Source organism: Mirounga leonina, unplaced genomic scaffold (assembly GCF_011800145.1).
Source record: "Mirounga leonina isolate KUSES-001 unplaced genomic scaffold, KU_Mleo_1.0 Mir_201, whole genome shotgun sequence".
Classification (NCBI taxonomy): domain Eukaryota; kingdom Metazoa; phylum Chordata; class Mammalia; order Carnivora; family Phocidae; genus Mirounga; species Mirounga leonina.
The window spans coordinates 15,331,713-15,351,761 of NW_023270504.1; the positions used below are offsets into that span (position 1 = coordinate 15,331,713).

General features: G+C 35.7%; 1 protein-coding gene across 2 annotated transcripts in view; it reads right to left on the minus strand.

Annotated features, from left to right (window-relative positions):
* PIK3C2G (phosphatidylinositol-4-phosphate 3-kinase catalytic subunit type 2 gamma) overlaps positions 1 to 20,049 on the minus strand; it is a 344,923-nt gene that overhangs the window by 194,451 nt on the left and 130,423 nt on the right. For both annotated transcript variants that reach the window (XM_035028133.1, XM_035028132.1), the window contains 2 exons: positions 17,441 to 17,534; positions 14,111 to 14,205 (listed from right to left, as the gene is read on the minus strand). In XM_035028133.1, coding sequence (XP_034884024.1) covers positions 14,111 to 14,205; positions 17,441 to 17,534 — 189 coding nt within the window. The remainder of the gene's footprint in view (positions 1 to 14,110; positions 14,206 to 17,440; positions 17,535 to 20,049) is intronic.

Here is a 20,049-nt window from a genome sequence, read left to right on the forward strand (position 1 = left end):
TTTGTTTCCTTCACTACAAAAGCAACTACAATTATGTCTACTCACATACCTATTCCCATCTATTTTTCATTTCTTCTTGTTACTATGTATGGACTCTGTGTGCCAATCCTCTTGTGCCATAGATCCTAATCCCTATCATTGCTCAACACCTTTGCATGAGAAATTTCCCCACTTTCTCTTGTCTTATCAACATCACCCTATTTTTTCCACCAGCATATAAAAAAGCTGTTATTTCTCCCATCCTAAACAAAACAGAACAAAAAACAAAACAAAGCAAAACAACGCCTCTCATTATTCCATTTTCTTCTTCAGCTTTTTCAGCTACCACCCCATATCTCTCAGCATAACTCCAAGTTATTGTCTCTGATATTTCTCTTTCTAACTCTTGAGTGTGTTCCTACTAGGCTTTCACCTCCATTCACTGAAACTGTTGTTTCAATGACCTCCAATGATCTTCATGGTGCTACTCAGATCTCAAAGTTACTTGACCTATTAGCAGCATCTGACACAGTTAATCATATCACTTTTACTTTTATACTTTCTTTAGTCTTGTAGGATTCAATACTTACTTCATTCATCTTTTACATCTCTGACTCCTTCTTTTTAGTCTTATTTTGTTTCTGCCTTCTCTTTGGCTTTTAAATGTTGGCTTGCCCACCAAATATTTGGACTTCTTTGCCTTTCTATCTGTTCTCATTCTTCCATGATATCACCTACTCATGCCTTTAAACCTCATCTTTGCATTGATATGATAATTCCTTCATTTTTATCTGTAGTCCAGATAAAGATGTTCAGTAGTTACTTCAGATTTTAATAGGTCCAAATTGATCTCTTGATATCTTTTTTTCACCGTTAGAACATGCCTTCCTGAAAATCTATTCTTTCAGTTGTTCAGGCAACAATCTTAGTATCATTAGTTAATTGTTTCTCTCATGCCCCTCAGCCAATCCATCAGAAAATTCTGTTTACTTTACTTTTATAAATAAACCCAGAATTTAATGATTTTTCACTTCTTCTACTGCTGTTCCCTGATCTGAGCCACTATAATCTTTTATCTGGATTATCGCATTAGCCTTCTAACTGATTTTCTTGCTCCTGCCACTGCTCTTCTTCAATTGGTCCTCAACACAACAGTCAGAGTGATTCTGTTAAAATATAAACCAAAGCATGTCTTTTATCTTCTCAGAACCCTCTAATGACTTGCCATTTTACTTAAATTGAAGCCAATATCCTAATAACGGCAAGGAAATTTTTACATAACCTGTCCTCACCTTTCCCCTTTTCCCCTCTGACTTCATTTCCTATTATTTTTCCCCTTGCTCAGGTTAACCCAGCTACAATGGCCTCATTGTAGCCTCAGAAACCTACACTGGTTTTTCTCTAACAACCCGAACACACCTCAGTGCCTTTGCATATGCTATTTCATCTTCCTCATTTTCTCTTCCTTAGACACATATCCATCCATTCTCTTACTTCACTGAGGTCTTTTTCCTAATGCCATCTTTTTAATAAGGCCTTTCCTTGCTACTCTATCTTAAAATTGCACTTCCCCAACCCTCACATTCCTTATATCTCCTAATTGTTTCATTTTTCTCCCTAGCTTTTATCCATATCTTGCAAGTATATATCTTATTTCTCTTAAAAGCTATATAAGGAAGGGTAGGGATTTTTGTCTATTTTATCCATTGCTGTATCCCTGTACCCCTGAATACCACAACATGATTTTTTCCTCAATGGAAGGTGCTTAATAATATTTGTTTAATGAATAAATTCTTCCTCTGAGATAGGACCACAACTTGCAGATATAAACCTGACACCTGGTTGGATTCTCTGTGTCACAAAGTTGTCCAATTCTATGGTCCCAAATCTTATTACCTTAATTCTCACAATGATCCTGTGAAATTAAGTATTATTATTATCCTCATTTTAATGACTGACAAAAATTGGTCTTATGAAAGACACCTAATAAATAGTAGAACCAGGGTTTGCATCCAGGCACAGTGAAGTAGATCCTAAACTGTGAACTATTACCCTATGAGTTAAGAAAGCCAACATTTTCATATGTTAAAAACAAACTGCTGGCTTTGTTACCACAAGTTCCAAACACACAGAAACACAAGTTTTTCTAACACTGATAATAAAATAAAATTTATTCTGTTTGATATTTTATATAGAATAAGACTAATGAATTTGATCTTTATCTTTTTAAATTTTGTATTTATTTTTATTTTTTAAAGATTTTTAAAAAAGGTTTTATTTATTTATTTGTCAGAGAGAGAGAGAGAGAGATTGGGAGAGCACAAGTAGGGGGAGCAGCAGGCAGATGGAGAGGGAGAAGGAGGCTCCCCACTGAGCAAGGAGCCTGATGTGGGACTCGATGCCAGGACCTTGGGATCATGACCTGATCTGAAGGTAGACGCTTAACTGATGAGCCACCCAGGCATCCCTACTTTTTTCAAAGATTTTATAATTCATTAGAGAGAGAGAGAGAGCATGAGTTGGGGGGGAGGGGCAGAGGGAGAAGAAGAAGCAGACTCCCCACTGAGCATGGAGCCTGAAGCAGGGCTCGATCCCAGGACCCTGAGATCATGACCTGAGCTGAAGGCAGATGCTTAACCAACTGAGCCACCCAGGTACCCCTTATCTTTATCTTATGAGCATTGCAGAATCATTGAGTTGGGTAGATGAAATATTAAACAATAGCAGTATTAATCAGGAAATCATAATGTCCTGAGCTAAGGGTTTAGTGGAGATGGAGAGGGGAGTATTGATTCCTGAGACATTTCGTAAGTGACTTGGTAGATACAGAGGGAGATGGAGGAAATTAGCTCAGATATGTAAATGAATAGTTAGGAAAATCGCTAGGAAAGTAAGTCACAGTATGAGTGGCCCAATGAGCCTGAAGAAAGGCTGACATCAGGAGTCAAATTTCTATTGGCAGTGAACTCTAGGTTTAGTATGTATGGTAAAGTCAAAATGCAAAAGGGCTAATACATTAGATTTCTGAGTTTAAAACTTTGGATGAAGAGCCATCCCTAGTGATGAAAAGATTTAATACGTAGCCATGGAAAGTGGTTGTTGAAGTGTGAAGGAGCTAAAATTTATCAGTAAAATAGGATGTGAAGGGCTCTTGAGGCATTTTTTAGCTGAATCATCCATTTAGAAATGAAACTGTCCAGAATTGTGGCAAGATGTGGGATGGTGAGAAATACTAGATGTGTCCCAGAACTCTTCCCACTTACATGGTTTTCCCATTTACACTTAGATGAAATGTGCATGAATTAGATCACAGAGTTATAGATTTATGCCCACTTATCTGATAACATACTACAGTTGGGGAGTGTTGATTAAAATGTTCTTAAACTATCCTCCAACAAATGAAGTGTCATCATTTGATTAAAAAATAAAAGGAAGAAAAATAAGAAGAAACGTTTGTTAAGGCTAGGGGCTGTACAAGGCATATTGCATAATTTTATGTCACTTCACTTTCAAAAAAATTTCAATTCTTCCAATTATTGATTTATTCAATGTATACGTACAGATTAGCTATAGGTGTCAGGTCTCATGTTAAGTACGTTTGGTAAGTATTTTATTCTTGTTTTACAGATGAGGAAATGGAGGCTCAGAAATTTTAAGTCAATTACCCAGAACCAAAAAGCTTGATGTGTCATAGCTGGTATCACTAGTTGCCTTAATATAAAATACCAAAACTGATGGGTATAGTGTTATCCAGAGGTTGGAGCACCAACTGGTCATAACTTTAATGTATATACCGAAACAACAAATGACTTCTTCAAGATAATCATTGCTAAGTATACTGGGGTAGAGGAAAGAGAAAAGAGACACGTGCAATTATCACTTGTCATTAACCAATTGTCAAATGAGAAGGAATTGCTAACTCTGACCATGGAAGTGAATCCTGTATAAATAGCAGGTTTATCATTATACCTCAAGAATAAATTATCTCACTGCAGTCATATGCTCAGTAATAAGGTTCATTATAAATATTTTATACCAAAGGAGTAAACCATTCAGGATTTAAAAATATGGCTTAATCATGGAAAAATCCAAGATAACCACCAATCACATTTTCTTCCCTAGTTCATGAGTTGTTTCAGTGAATTTTTATCTTTCTCAGCTGGTCTACAATGCTTTTCTAGTATGGTAGGTTTAGCAACACAAGATCCATTCTTTTCCTGTTATAAAGGGTTTGTTTATTTATTTATTTAAGTTTTTAATTTTAGTTCTAGTATAGTTAACACACAGTGTTATATTAGCTTCAAGTGTACAGTATAGTGATTCAACAATTCTATACATCATACTCAATGCTCATAATAAGTGTACTCTTAATACTCTTCACCTATTTCACCCTTCCCCCCACCCACCTCCCTTCTGCTATGCTTTATTTTAAATGAGTACACTCAATTGAAGTTATTTTTATTTTCAACAAGAACATTTTTTACTTGAAACATACTTCAGATACATGGTTCTAAAAGGGATTCTTTAAGTTCTTTGCCTTTTAAGTTCCCATCTTCTTGCATGAGTATAATTTTTCATTTGTAGTTCATAACCTAATCCTATAAAATAACCAAAAGATCAATGAAAATTTTTACTCATATTTTCTTCTTCTGAACTGTGCTAACAGATGAGTGATGTGAGTGAGAAAATATTTATCAACAGGTGATCTGTGAATGTTGCTAGATTCCTTCATCTGTTAAATTTCTCTGATACTAAATGATGCATATATTGCCAACTTTTTCTGACAATTAGAGTGTTTCAAGATACCTTGCTCAACAAGTCTCTAAACTAGTTTATACAGTGACTTTTCTGTTCCCACTTCCACTCATTTCAAATTGTTATTAAACTTTAATTTTAAATTTGAATTAGAATAAAACAAAGAAAGAACAATGGTAGGAATGAGGAGTAAAATGTCAAGAATCCAAGATCTGAATTCTATATATAATTATTAATTTGTGATATGACGTTGGGAACTGGAATTTTGGGAATACTAAATGATTAAACATATATATCCTTTGGATGTACTAAATATATATTAACATGATCTCAATTTATTTTAACAATAATTCTATTAGGCATAATTACATTTCCTTTATAGATTATGAAAAAAATCAGGAGGTTAAGTAATTTTTCTAAGACCATACAGCTAATAGAGACCTGAGTTTGAATTTCTACTCAAGTATATTTTCCCCCAAATCCTGTTCTCTTACTGTTACACTATTCTGCTTTTTATTGTTCTTTGTTATATCCTTCATTATATTTAAGTGGGTGGAAGGTCATTGTGGATAGGGCACAGGGTCAAATTTTGGCTGTTCTACTTAGTAGCATTGCATATTTAGCCTCTTTAAGTACTAATTTCTTCATCTGAAAAATGGAGATAATGGAGTTGCTGAGAATATATGAAAAAGTGACTAGCATAGTATCTGGGATTAACTACATTATTTCTACCTGTAAGGATAAAAAAGTATTGAAGACAGTTAGATGGTCAGAATTCTTTAGTAATACTCTATAAGTCAGAGCCATACTAGAGTTGATAAACCTTAGTATTCTGGTCTTCATAGCAGAGAAAGAATAGTCAGATATCTTAAAGATTATCCAAGTCACTATCCGACCCTCAGTTCAGTTCCTGAAGTTCCTCGATCCTGGTAGGGGTTCTCTGGACAGTTGACAAAACTACTTTAATTGTGAAGGAATACATTGAATCTGGGTTTATAATCTGATCAAAGAGGATTTGAAAATCCCTGAATGAAATGTTTAAAACTAATTTGTTGAGACAGCAGAATTGAAAAATAGACTCTAACATCTGTGGTAACTGCCTAAAACAGCCAGGAAACTTTAAAAAAAAAAAAATACCACATTGCTTAAACCATGTTTATTATCATTTGCTTATATTTTCTATCCCTTTTGCAAAAAAGCTATAAATTGTGTATATAAGAGGCACTCAATAAAAACTTAGGGAACAGATAAATGAAAGAATGGATGACTAACATAATACTCTCTCTTTTCTTAATAAACTTATGCACCTTCCTGCATCTGTTCACTGAAGTCCATTGGTCTACTTGTGCAGTTACTCCCACAACTTTCAGTTACTGCAGCTCTAGATTAAGTCTGGTGAGATTTTCAGAATCATCAATCAGTTTATGTCAACAGTTTATTGAGCAGCAGCCTCTCTAAGAGTGATAGTAAATTTTACTTGGAAGAAAATAATAAAAGTTCCACCTTTTTGGTAAATTAAGGACATTTATAACACCCTAGGAAACATAGGTACACAGTGCCCTAATTTAAAAAAGAAAGTGACATGTACATTAGGATTCCTCCCTTTAACGATTTCAGATCACTAAACCCAAGCAAGATACAATTATGTGGCATATCTGTCAAGAGTGGTTAGTGTTTCAGGCGGACTGCCAACTCCAGAGAAGATGAGCATTATTTGTGCAAGCTGGTCACTTGTCATTAGTCAAAACTGAATCATACATGCCAAAACAAAAACAAGAATTCTAAGTTATTAAACATGACAAGTGTTTGATTGAAATATCCAAGTCTGGATTTTGCTGCAAAAAGCCACACATATGAAGTTCTTTAGACAAGGAACAGCAAAGTAACTGTCTTTCTCTTGTAACTATCATAATACAAAGGAAATAGAAAATTGAGTTAGAAGAAAAGCAAGAAAAACCTCCATTCAACCTTTTCAAAGAGTGATCTTTTGATGAGTAAACATAGAAAGTAAAGTGGAGCCTGAAAATAAGAACTTACTCACCAGCTGATACAAAACAAAACAATAACAAAAAACTATCAATCCTCTTAGGAGCCAGTAAAAATCAGAAATTGCTCAGTAATTCCCCCAAACTCATATAGTCTTAACATAGAAAATTATATTTTAAGTAGCTGCTTACTAACTTAAGATTTCCCCATAAAACGCTTCTTGTCAAATCACTAGGTACAGCCTTTTATTTATTTTTTAAAAGATTTTATTTATTTATTTGAGAGAGAGAGAGGACAAGCAGGGCGGAAGGGGAGGGGCAGAGGGAGAGGGAGAAGCAGACTCCCCACTGAGCAGGCAGCCCAACATGGGGCTCCATCCCAGGTCCCTGAGATCATGACTGGAGCTGAAGTCAGACGCTTAACTGACTGAGCCACCCAGGAACCCCTATAGCCCTTTATTTTTAATCAGGGTTTTAAGGAACAGCATAGTTAAGTCAATATAAAGCACTTCATACTGTAGACCCAATCATTTTTAACAACTGATAGCTCTTTAAAAACTTTTATTCCAGAGGATCATATTTATCTGTAAGTCATTTAACTCAACTTCCCCTGATTACAGGGAGCTAGGGAATTCTATTTTTTAAGAAGAGCAAAAGTGATTATGAGAGTACCAATGGGAACTTATACACTTAATATAATGACTTCAGTATAATATGGCTTGTTCAGTATGCTATGACTTGATTGCTGTTTTAAGTACAGTAGTCAAGATAAGTTAGCCTGTAGGCAGCATAAATGTATGTGGTATGGTTATTTTATTTTAATTCATTCAACAGGTACTTATTGAATACCAGTTATATGTGCTATGTTAAGGATGGATGATTAAGATAGGGCCTCACGATCCAGAAAGGGAACATAGGGTTTCATCTAGACTAAATCTAGTCTCCCCTTCACAACTGAAGAAAGAATCAGATTTTGTTCAGATAGCAAAACCTTCAGGGAAGAAGACCAGTTTAGGGGTATATTCTGAATATTCTAAATCAATTAGGTAAGTTAGTTCACCTGATTGCCATCTGATCAGGTGATTGTCTCAGGATAATCTGTGACCCAATTCTGGCAAATGATAAAGGAAGTTAACTCTGCTATGAAGTTTAGAAGAAAATTTTTCTTGTTGAAGAAGGATCAGCCCCTTTCCTTTTGCTGCGTGGTGTCATGTATGAACGTGATATCACCTGTGGCAGTCTCCTTGTAACCATGTTGTGAACTGGACTAAGGACAAGTAAACACACTGAGGATGACAGAACAAAAAGATGCAAAGAAACTGGGTCTATGACAAAATCGGTGAGCTGCTGCGATAAAAAACTCTGGAACCACTCTACTGATGAACTTCTTGTTATGTGAGATTATTAATTTTTCATATCATTTAAGCCAGTTCAATCAGCATTCTTGTTATTTGCAGCCCAAAATATCTTAAAGAAAAGGTAAATGGTGAAGTAAACAAAATATGTAATATGCTTAGAACTGTATCGGCAGTGTATACAAGGGCTGAGACATCTTCAAAGAGGATAAAAATTTGAGCTGGGTCCCAAAGGACTCTGTGCAAACAACAGAGCAACTGCATTTCAAGCAGAGAGAAATACCATGTACAAAGCCACAAGGGCATGAAAGATCTCTGGAAATTTGAATAACTACTTGAGAATAGAAAAGACTATGTTTGGATGTAGAAAGTCATTCAAAATGGGGATGGGAAGCAGGCAGAGTTGAAATCATGCAAATCCACTGCAAGGTCATATTAAGGAAGAATAGATTTTTTTTTTCAACATCTAAAAATTCTAAACTCTATCAGCAAGAAAGAGGTGATTGGAATTACGGAATTATGCTAGCCAGCTGTGGGTTACCTTGGAACTAGAACCTACTTTATGAGTTAGGGATCAAATCATATTACATAAAGATTATACCAAGAACAGTGTGGAGGATGGATGGGCTGAAGGTAGGTAAGAATGGAAGTGAAAAAAAAACAAAACAAAAAACCCAAAACAAAAACAAGAAACAAGTAGAAAGCTGTTGTAATTGTCCATGTAGGTAATACTGAAGGCTTGAACTAAGGTGCTAGCCATGGATATAGAAAAGAGACAAATTTAAGACATATTTATGAGAAACAATAGTCAGGTCTTAAAGACTGATTGAATGAGGAAGGTTGTCGGTAAGAATAATGTTTCCCAGATTTTCTGTGTTGGATATCTTGGTAGTGGCTGTTAACCAGGATATTGCATATAAAAAAGGAGGTTTGGACATAGTGAGCACAAGGATTGAAAGACAAGGAGAGGGTAGGGATATTTAATTCAGTTTTGGACCTCTTGGGCCAAGATACCAGTTGTCCACCATAGCTAGATAAATAAGTTAATAATGAGCCATCTAGGTAAAATGGTTTAAAAATATACCCATAGGTTAAATCTCTTGGAAATACTTACATAATTGTTAGACAAAAGACATTTTCAAAGGATGTCTGCCAAAATGATGATTCTATTCAAGTAGTTAGGCAATAAATAGTCTTTTTTGTCTATTGAGATCAATCTTAGTTTTTGAAAAGAAAGCCGATTAATATATGTAACACTGAGTACTGGTTTTCCTTCCATGTCCTCTTTCTCAGCAACTTGATTGTCAAATTTCTTCAGTCATCTACATTGCTTTACCTCTGTGGCAGACACTGCTCTGGATTTACCAGATCAAACAGTATTTTGCTTCTGGTCTGTTTTCATATTTTCCCTTGCATGTAGGTGGGGTCTTGTTACTGACTTTTGACCTATGGAATGTAGGCAAAAGAGGTATGTGCCCTTTCTAGACCTGGCCCCTGAAAATACTTTTGACATGATGCTCTGGTCTTCTTTTTTAAAATCTGGATCCAGGTATGAGGAATCTGGGTGAGAACTCCAAATTCGGAGGATGACTGAACCATAAGATGGAAGCTTGGCAAGTAATATCAATGTGCTTATACATTCCCATTCTGTTACCATTCCAGATCTTTCTCCTGCTCTGTAGGCTTCTATATCCAATTGCTTACTGGGCATTTTTACGTAGAAGGAAACTAAAGATGGATTTTGCTTACATTTTATTATTGCCAAGTTCTGGCCTGGACTACAGGAATTTATTTTCTAACTCATTTAACTTGATGAAAAGGGTTGACTTGAATTTCATTAGCATATTGCTGGCTTAATTAAATAGTGTTTTTGAGAAAACTGAGTCTTGGTTTTATACAACATAAAGTCTTAGTTTTATATAATAAGTATTGAAAGATAAGTACAAACTGAGTCTAATAAATAAATAACTCAGGAATTGTTTTCTTATCACTGACGGTTTAATAGTAGAACTAAGAGAACAAATTTAGTGTTTTAGGTATGAATCAGGAACTACAAAAGAAAAATTCTGGGAAAAACCTACTGTTCTCTTCAAAATTCCTTCAAGTAACAATTTTTTTGGAGCTTCCTGCACATGCCTATTAATTAATATTATAATTGACAGCAGTTGTGGATTATGCCGACACCTAATGGCAAAAACTTTGAGTATTAGATACAAAGATCTCAATTTGGGATATTGTTTTTTCTTCAGTTTTGCATTCAAGTTAAGGAAAAGCCACCACTTTAGTTTACTTGAATGAGTTCCTAATTATTGATAGAAAAACAAACATTTTGTGAATTCTTCAAGTTGTACTTTTCTTAGAAGTAGGTGGTGAATTGGAAAGAGACCTGAAGTGGGCATGAGATGCCATGAAAAATCTCAATTCTTTAGCTAGCTAGATGATTGTCATTGGATGAGTCACTTAATTTGTTGAAATCCCTTTCTGGGTGAGAAAAAAAAGTGCTATAGCATTCGTAAGGTTCCATTTGACTCCCAAATCCTATAACTCTATGAGTATTTATTAGTCTATTTATTTGGGAGGCCAAATTCAAATATCATCAGAAGACAAAGATAATTACTAATATTAAGGTCATATTAAGGAAGAATAGATATCCTTTTTGTTGACCATATATTTTGTTGGCTAAAGTAAAGCTGTAGTATGACTGAGAAACAATGAAAATTAAGCAGTATAATGCTGTTCTTCAAGGCCTTACCCCAAATCCCCAGCATAAACTATGACAGAGGAAGACTGATACTATTATAGGAATACCAGATTACCATCTAAGGAAGCAGTGATCTAATTGCATGTGGCTGTTGTAATGAAAAATTGCTGGAGAGTGGATTAGAAAGTTCAGTTCCCACATGCCAGATCTGGTGCAAGTTCCAACATTTGAGGTCAGTATGTATGCACAAAATGTTCACTTTTTTTTAACTCTTTACTTTTTTTTTTAACAAAATAGAAGAATTTGAAGAAGACATAATTTAAATTAGGGATAAATTTAAGGTGGAGCTTTGTTCCTGGCTTTTGCATTGATTTGAGGTAGAACTTTGTATAAGATTGTAAGATTCTATTTTCATGTATTTAATAAAAGAAATAACACAAATGATATAAGAAAATTAGTTTAAAATTGCATTCTGTTTTTAAAAGTCTTTTTATGAAAAGAACTATATAAAACCCTTATCACATAAAATGGAAATAAAACAAACAAACAAAAAAACCCCCAGCTGTTCCTATATTGTGCCTTAACTAGAAAACTACGCTAATGGATTTTACAGATTATTGCATAAAATGTAAACTTTCTTAAAAATATCTATGACGTTTTTCAGGTTGGTTGAGGTAGAGAATAGCTATTGTTAGCTTAGCAAATTGCTATTGTAGAGTCTTTCTCCTGTGTATACTTTTCTGAGAACAATAAGGTGAAAAATGATTATAAGAGATCAATATTAAATGACAGCAAGACATATCTTTCCTTTACAAAAGAGTGAAGCAATAATTTATTATTCATTACATTGTGAAGGTAAAAGGTGAATTAGTAGTAATATAACAATTCTAGAAGGTAAAGGAGAGGCTTTAAAACCTTCTATTGATTCTGTATCATGCATGCTCTATTACACTGTGATAAATCGCTGAAGTACGGCTCTTTACTCTTAATTCAGGGAGTGTTTCAGATCTCAAAGTAGAGAGAGGACTGACCTCCTCTGTGTATTCATTTGTATGCCTTCATTGGTATTTAACTCTGGCAGAACTGGAGTGCATGTTTAGGCTTTTTTATTTACTTGATGGCCAGCTTTGCCTCTCTATCTTGTGGTTGTATTTGGGATGGATCACCATAAAGTGGACAGGATCTGTGGTCAGTTTTCCCCTTCACATAGCCAGTGGATCTTCCCTGCTGCCTTTCTGCTAGCTGTTGTGTTGTTAGCTTGTGAGCTTGTTTAGGCAAAGGACTATTCTGCTTTATCCTTAATAGTTCAACAGTGTCTAGTATCTCAAGGTTTGTCACATAAATGAACAAATGATCAACTAATTCATCATGAGCATTATGTTCTGAATATATGTATTTCCACATTAGAAAAAAAATTCTGGGAGGGAACAATGCTTAACCTGAAGTAGTGACTCACTGATAATAGAATTTTAGGCATCAGGTGAGCCATATTTAGGAGAAAGGATGAGAGTTAGGCCAGCCTGGGGTCTGGTCCACAGGAAGACCTGCACCACTGTCGCCTTCACACAGGTTAACTTGGAAGACAAAGGAGCTCTGGCTAAGCTGGTGGCAGCCATTAGGCCCAATTACAATGACAGATATGATGAGATCCGCTGCCACCGGGGGAGCAACGTCCTGCGTCCAGAGTCAGTGGCTTGCGTCGCCAAACTGGAAAAGGCAAAAACTAAAGTGGCCACTAAACTAGGCTGAGCGGACGCTGTTGAATTTTCTGTACATAAAAGTAATAAAAAGTTCTCTTTCAAAAAAAAAAAAAAGAAAAGAAAGGATGAGAGGGACAGGTGTGACTTCAATCACAAGATGCAAAATTTCCACACTGTGTTGCTTTATTTACAGTAGTCCTTGATTTGAGAAATTGCCCCAAAATTCTAGATAAGAAAAGTTTAGGACAGAGCATTTAGAAAATGAATGGGAAGATTTTGCATCATCTCAATTTTATGAGTGGTATCTTAAAGCTCATAGGATTTGGTCCTTTAATGCCATTGCCACCTTGTAAAGGCCTTGTGGTGCCCGAAATACCAGTGCCTTAAGTCATTCAGGACCAGCAGACACTGCAGCAACAACTTGTTCTTTGGGCCCTAATTCCTGATTTAGGTTAGTCCCTGACTCCTGCTCATATTCTCTCTCCAATCCAGTTTTGAGTTCACCAGTGATATCAATTGCCTAATACCTGATTGGGTCAATCTCCTGGAATTGCTCTAGCCTTGCCATCTCTGGTTTGGCATCAAGCTTGACAGTTCAAGCAGCCCTCTTCTGCCCCCTTCTGCCACAAGTCTGCATGTGCACAGCTGGGCCCTGGTAATTTAGTCCTAGTTTTACTGTGAGAGCAAAAGACCACCAAATATGTCCACTTAAGTTCCCTTAGCAAGGTAGTAGCTGAATGAAAAACTGGGGAGAATAAGACTTCATTCAAAGCTTGATGAAAGAGTCCATTCAGTGAAGGACCCAGGGCTAGTCATGTGTATGATGCCTCCCTATACTGACATAGAAGAGGAAAATGTTCTGTTTTTTATATTAGACATTTGAGAAGAAAATGAACATCAAAATGAACGCTGGTGCCTAACAATTCCTTGTATCTCTACTTTGCTATGAAATGCTTGAGTTATTTTCATGGGAAGAGTGATGTTAACATGAGTAACATTTCTTTAAGCAGAAAAACATACTAAAAAATGAGATTCTCTTTTTTCCTATTAATTAAAGTTCTTCCCTAGAAATTAAAGCTAGTAGATGTTGTCTGCCATACATATGTGAGTGCATGCACTCTCTCCCTCTCTCTTAAAAAAATAATAAAGCTATAGGAAAGATATCATCCAGAGTTAAAATTCTGATTGGATTTAAACAGCAGCAACTGTACAAAAGGAAGATTTTAAAGATGATGACAGTTAAATTATACTCATCAATAAAAATAACCTTGACAAAGACTCGAATTTGGCTGAACTTTAAGTGGAGGTTTATATCGGGCGCATGGGTGGCTCAGTTGGTTGAGCGGCTGCCTTCGGCTCAGGTCATGATCCCAGGGTCCTGGGATCGAGTCCCACATCGGGCTCCCGGCTCAGCGGGGAGCCTGCTTCTCCCTCTGACCCTCTCCCCTCTCATGCTGTTTCTCTCTCGCTCGCTCTCTAATAAATAAATAAAATCTTTAAAAAATAAAAATAAAAAAATAAGTGGAGGTTTATATCAATTACAAGGTAAGAAATCTTGTACTTCTTCTAATGCTGTCCCACAGAGAGAAGCTGACAACAAAAAAAGACATCCTATCTTATTTTAGTTAATCTTACCAGTAAAGACGATGGGCAATCTGGATGCTTTGCAGTGAACGGTGCAATAGGAGTTGTACCAGAGGACTTTCAAGGTTCCATTCAAACTTGACAGCCTGAAGTAAGAGATATAATTAATTTACTCTTCTTCTCAGTAACAAAATTCTAGCAAAATACAAAGGGGCTTAAGAGGCTTATGAAAAGACAAAGGAAAACAGCATAAACATTTTAACAAAATGTTAAAATTATATTTGATATTTGATATATTATTATAAGATAACCTTATTAGCTGGTGTATAATAACATAGCACACACATCACAATTTGGATTTGTGTAGTCTCTTTCTTATTTATGCTTTAGTATCACAGGATAATAAATAAGAGCAGATGGTTGGTGGAGTTCAACCATGCCTAGGAGGAGAATCCTGGCACACACAAAAATACATAGTATGATTAGTTTCCTAGTGGCATTATTAAATAGTAGATATTTCTTTTCTTTGTGGAATGAAATTAATGCACATTCAAAGCCTTAACTGAAATCACCAATTGATACATCACTATTACCCTGCAGAACCTGAAACTTTACTTAGAGGTTTCAGAGCTGCTTGGGTGCCACCCTAGCTCACCCCTCCCCAAATCCTTTCCCTCATCGCCTCTGTGAACAGCTCTTTAGGATTTTCTAGGATACCCAACCTGGTGGAACATACAGACAGTAATGGCAGCTCCTAATATCCTCATGGACCTAATTCGGTACTCTGCAGGGGCTTCACTGTCCACAGGAAGTACCTGGGCCCCATCATCATCCCAGAAATCTAAATATATATGAAAATGAAAACCAGGCTCTCTTCATAAAAATTTCCATCCCTGTTTAAGAGGCAAAACTTCTATTTTTAGTTGCTCAATAGCCATTTAAGTCACACACACACACACAGAGTTTAAGCCAGGTTTTATACCACAGTACAGACAACAGACAAAAGTGGGCACAACACGCATTCACATACACACCTGAAGAAATACCTCAATATGCTAACCATACTCAAGGATGGGAAAGTTTATGAATTTCTAAGGTGTAAGAGTGCCAAAGATGATTTCAGCAAATTTGCATAAACTCTTAATGCTGTCTGAATGTATAAAGACCATAATATATGTTCTCTTAAGTTGCAGCAATGGCTTGCTTTCACTTACTTGCTAATACTGGGCTGACCAAGTCATAAGTTTTGTTGATGCCCTAATAGCATATCATATGAGCACATAAGCAAGAGAGAGATGTCTTAGAATTTACTTCCATGCTTGTCTTTTTAGCTTTCCTTTTAGATTTCCCCATTATTTCTTCCTGAATACCTACTTGTTGCTCTTAAATTGCTTCACTTGTTTCCGAACTCCCTGCATCACTCTGTGCACTGGTGTAATTTCCCCCAATCCTACCTCACCATCTAGAAGGCAGGCAATATTTCTGGTGCACACTGCATTATTATGAACTGTTCTTGGAACCTACCCACACGATGTTGACTTGTGGTTTGCCGTAACCTCTGGGTCTATGTCTTAATTGCTTTCTGGCTATGAACAATATGTTCTGTTTTTGTTATGGTCTTAAAGTCCTGCCTTATTTCTTTCATACATCCTGCATAATTCTAATAATATAATACATAACAAAATAACATACTTCAAGAAAATAATCAGTAGGGTGGAATTTTTTGCATTTCAAAAGTTTTTATGTGTTTAAAAGTTTTAAAGTTGGGGAGAACATGGAAGTTTAAGGGCAAATTCTATAATAAATGTTTTGAAAATTCTTCTCAGTTTTATTTGTTTTCAAGTCATTTCTCTCCATCTCAAGACATTTTATAATCTTCATTTTTAATTAGGGAGTCATTGCAACACTTCCTAATTTTACTTCTGTGTATTTGCTTTGTTCGATTTTGTGTACACCTTGTCATATGAATTTGGATTTGCAGATATATGGCTCTCAGCGATTTTCCTGGTGCCAAGCGTATTGCTTATTTATTCCAGACTGCCATTTTCAAATGGGTTTAGTGTATATATAAGATTTTGTAAAAACTTACTGTTTTGATTTAGGTTAGATAGAGCATGCTGCCAATACTCATGAATCATGAGATGAACAGTGTTCCTACAAGTCTGATTAATTTTTATTTTCACTACACTATCCTGATAAGTATAGAAAAATCACAACTATAAAAACTGGTAAGAGTAACTATATGGTATAGCTATTTCTAAACCAGCTTTCACTTTAGGAGTCCTTCAGAGAAGTGCATATTCCATGTGCAAAGCAATATGGTATTCCCGTCACTGATAGGGGTTTCCCCCATTAGTCTCAAAGTTCTCTGTCCTAGGGGCACTTGGGTAGCTCAGTTGGTTAAGAGGTTAAGTGTCTAACTTCAGCTCAGGTCATGATCTGAGCCCCACATCAGGCTCCGTGCTCTGCGGGGAGTCTGCTTCTCCCTCTGCCCCTTCCCCCTCCACCCCTCTTGTGCTCTCTCTCTCTCAAATAAATAAAAGCTTTAAAAAAAAAGTTCTCTGTCTTAAATGTTAAAAAACTGAGGCACCTGGCATTTAAATAGCTTGTAATTACAACCTGACCTTTTGGGTAAGAAAATATCAGAGTTAAAAAACAAAACAAAAAACGAAAAACATAAAGACCACTCTATTAAAACTACCTATTCAGTCCTCATTACATAGTCAACTTGGGAAAACAATATTATTTGTAGTTTGGATATTCAATCATTTACGTGGTCATTTGCAAGATGTATGCTTGTTTATGTTTCAAAATACTCAGACTAAATCAATCTTTGCTCATATTTCTATATTTCATTTATCTGGCCACATTATTTTCTAAAATTACACCAACGTTGTGATGTTTAATGTTGTGACTAAAATGCAGTATCTGTTGGCAGAATTCAGGTATTATCTTACAAAACCTCTTTTATAGATTTATAATCAATGTTAGAATGTTCTAAGGGAAAGGCAAGAAACACATATATTATGAGGAGCTGCCTAGCAAAAAACTATTTTCTAAATAACATTAATTTAATTTTAATTGTTCTACATATTTAGATGAAAAGATTTTATCACCTGCATTTCTATTTTTTTCCCCAATTCTAAATAATAATAATATTAAAAAATGTCCCCTTTGGCTCTTCTAGACCTTTTTTGTAACTACCAGTTTGGGCTAAAGAATGTCTATGTTACCCATGTTGACACATGAGCTATAATTTAGTCCCTGGCTTGCCAAATTACAATACCACTTTAGGTAGCCTACTTTTGACTTATTGGAAACTCTTTTTAGAGGATTATTAGTTAAAATTCTAGAATCCTTTGGAAACTCTGCTGTTCTTACCTGAACTAGCTGTGGGAGATATTCCAGTAGTTCATCATTCAAGAGGTTGTCTAATTGTTGAACTGCCACTTTACGAATTTCTTGATCTGGAAAACTAATACAAAATAATTATATCTATTAGCGATTAATGGTATGGAGTAATCCATGAAAAATGTCAGGGAGAAGAGAGAATGAATTCCACCCCCAGCACAGAAGATAAAATCATAATCTCACAATCAATTAAGATGATTATTAGCATCAGATTATTATTTTTCCACATTCTGTACTCTCATGTGGATTGCAATAAAAAGCCTTTTCAACTCAATTTTGGAAACTTCGATTTAAATCAGAAATTGCCAGCTTGTCGATAAAGGATTGTAGGATATCTAAAATCTTTTCTAAAGTGTATGGAAATCTTGGCTTATTATTTAACCATGCATTTGTTAAGTAAATTATTACCAGCTAGAGACCTGATGGTTTATATGATTAAAAGTGAGATATAATATATTTAAAGGAGTTTTGGCCAGATCATAATGAAAAACCAGAAATCTAATAAATAAAAATAATTTAATAAGACTAAATCTTACCAGGATATGAAGGTCTTGAGGGTAATTGTGCCTTATTCATTTTTGGATTGCATATGTCTGTTTTAAGATTTAGCACCCATTAGACACTTAATAAATGTTTGTTACTGAACTAAATTTATGAAAGTACTTAGCATTTGAATATCTATCCCCAAAACAATTAATCCTCAGATGCGCTCTTCAGGCTGCCATCATCTTGTTCCACCGGAAGAATTAGATTCAATTATCTCCAAGCTCCTGGGAAGTGCCTAGAGATAACTTTCGGCACCACACCATTTTGACATGCTTTTGACATACTGCTTTGACATGATTAGATATAACTGGGGCTTTTGTAAGAACAATTAATTTTAAATAAACAAGTTTTCAGAAAAAGTTGATATGCATAATTTAAAACTTGAAGGAACTACTTATAGTAACTGAAACTGATTAAAAAACAAGGAAATAAATAAAAACAAAAGTCAAAAATCCTTTTGCATGGAAACAAACTGAGTGCTTTCAACCAATCAGCTGAGAGCTCTGAAGACTGGCTCTTAATACTAAGGAGGTCAGGAAACTTTAAAGTCTTTAATGTCCAGTCTCTTCAGCATATCAGGTTACTGAAGGGTGAAATGAATTCTATGCAGTTCAGTGAAAAGGAAAACTGGTATGGGGCGCCTGGGTGGCTCAGTTGTTAGGCGTCTGCCTTTGGCTTGGGTCATGGTCCCAGAGTCCTGGGATTGAGCCCTGCATCGGGCTCCCTGCTCAGTGGGCAGCCTGCTTCTCCCTCGCCCACTCCCCCTGCTTGTGTTCCCTCTCTCGCTGTGTCTCCCTCTGTCAAATAAATAAAACCTTTAAAAAAAGAAAAAGAAAAAGAAAAGGAAAACTGGTATTACTTAGTATCTCTCAACTGGCCCTGATAGCAGTTTGAAATGTAATGCTTAAATGTAATGTTTTACATATTTTATCTTAAATTAAACTGAGTATTTTAATTGCAACAAAAATTTCACTCCACAGTTAGTCACTCGAAACGCTTATTTCTGACCAGTGAATACTTTTCCAATAATTTTCTCCTTTTGAACAATCTAGCAGTAAGACCTAGTAAGAAAACTATAGTCCAGACACATCTCCTGAAGTACTGCTAAGGTCGGAAGATCCCAGCATAGCATCAAGCACAGGTGGACAGCAGAAAGGGTGCAATAAAAATGCAAAGCTAGAAGAAGGTGAGCTTGTTTTAGCACACTGAGACTACTTTCTCCTAACTAAATGTGATTGATTTTAATTTATTGCTCTCAATTACTAAACCATTTATCTGAAGCCTGTAGACATCAAGGTCAGTTTGAGGACAGTTTGAAGTCTTAGAGGGAGTAGTTACTCAGAACATTTTCCTGCCTAAGTGATGACTAAAGTCGGATACTAGTCACCCATGTTTTCTTTTGTGCTTATTTTATCTTATTGATATGAATGACAATAGAGAAAGAAAACAGAAACAAACATCGCAATAAAACAAAACTCTTTGGTGAACACTATACCTCTAATTATGTATTTATTTCCAAATACTAGAATGTAAACTGCATGAAAGCAGAAAGCTTTTGCCTGTTTTGTTCATGGATGTGTCCCAGATGCCCCCAGATTGGTGAATATGCTCTACACATATGTTTGCAGAATGTCTAAACTGAATTATCTTTCCACCTAAAACATCTCTACTGCTAGACTTTCCTCTTTTGGTCTGCATTACTATCTTTCTCCAATCATGTAGGTCTAAAATTTTGAGTCATATTTTCTCCCTCTTTTGCCCTCTTCATTGAGTTTTCCCCCCTTTCCCATCTGGCAAAATTCAATTCATCTTTGAAGTCAAAACTCAAGGACCAATTTACTTGGGAAGCTGTTCCAGCTACTTGGTAGCCCCCTGTAGAGTTTGTCACAGCCTTCTCAGGGGATTCTATATTATGTACTTGGTTGAAGGCAGGCTCATTCATTATGAATCCCTGAAACAAGCACAGCTGAATAATAAGTTCTTAGTAGTCTCTTATCTTTATATCTAATCATTTGCCAAGTTCAGTTGGCCTT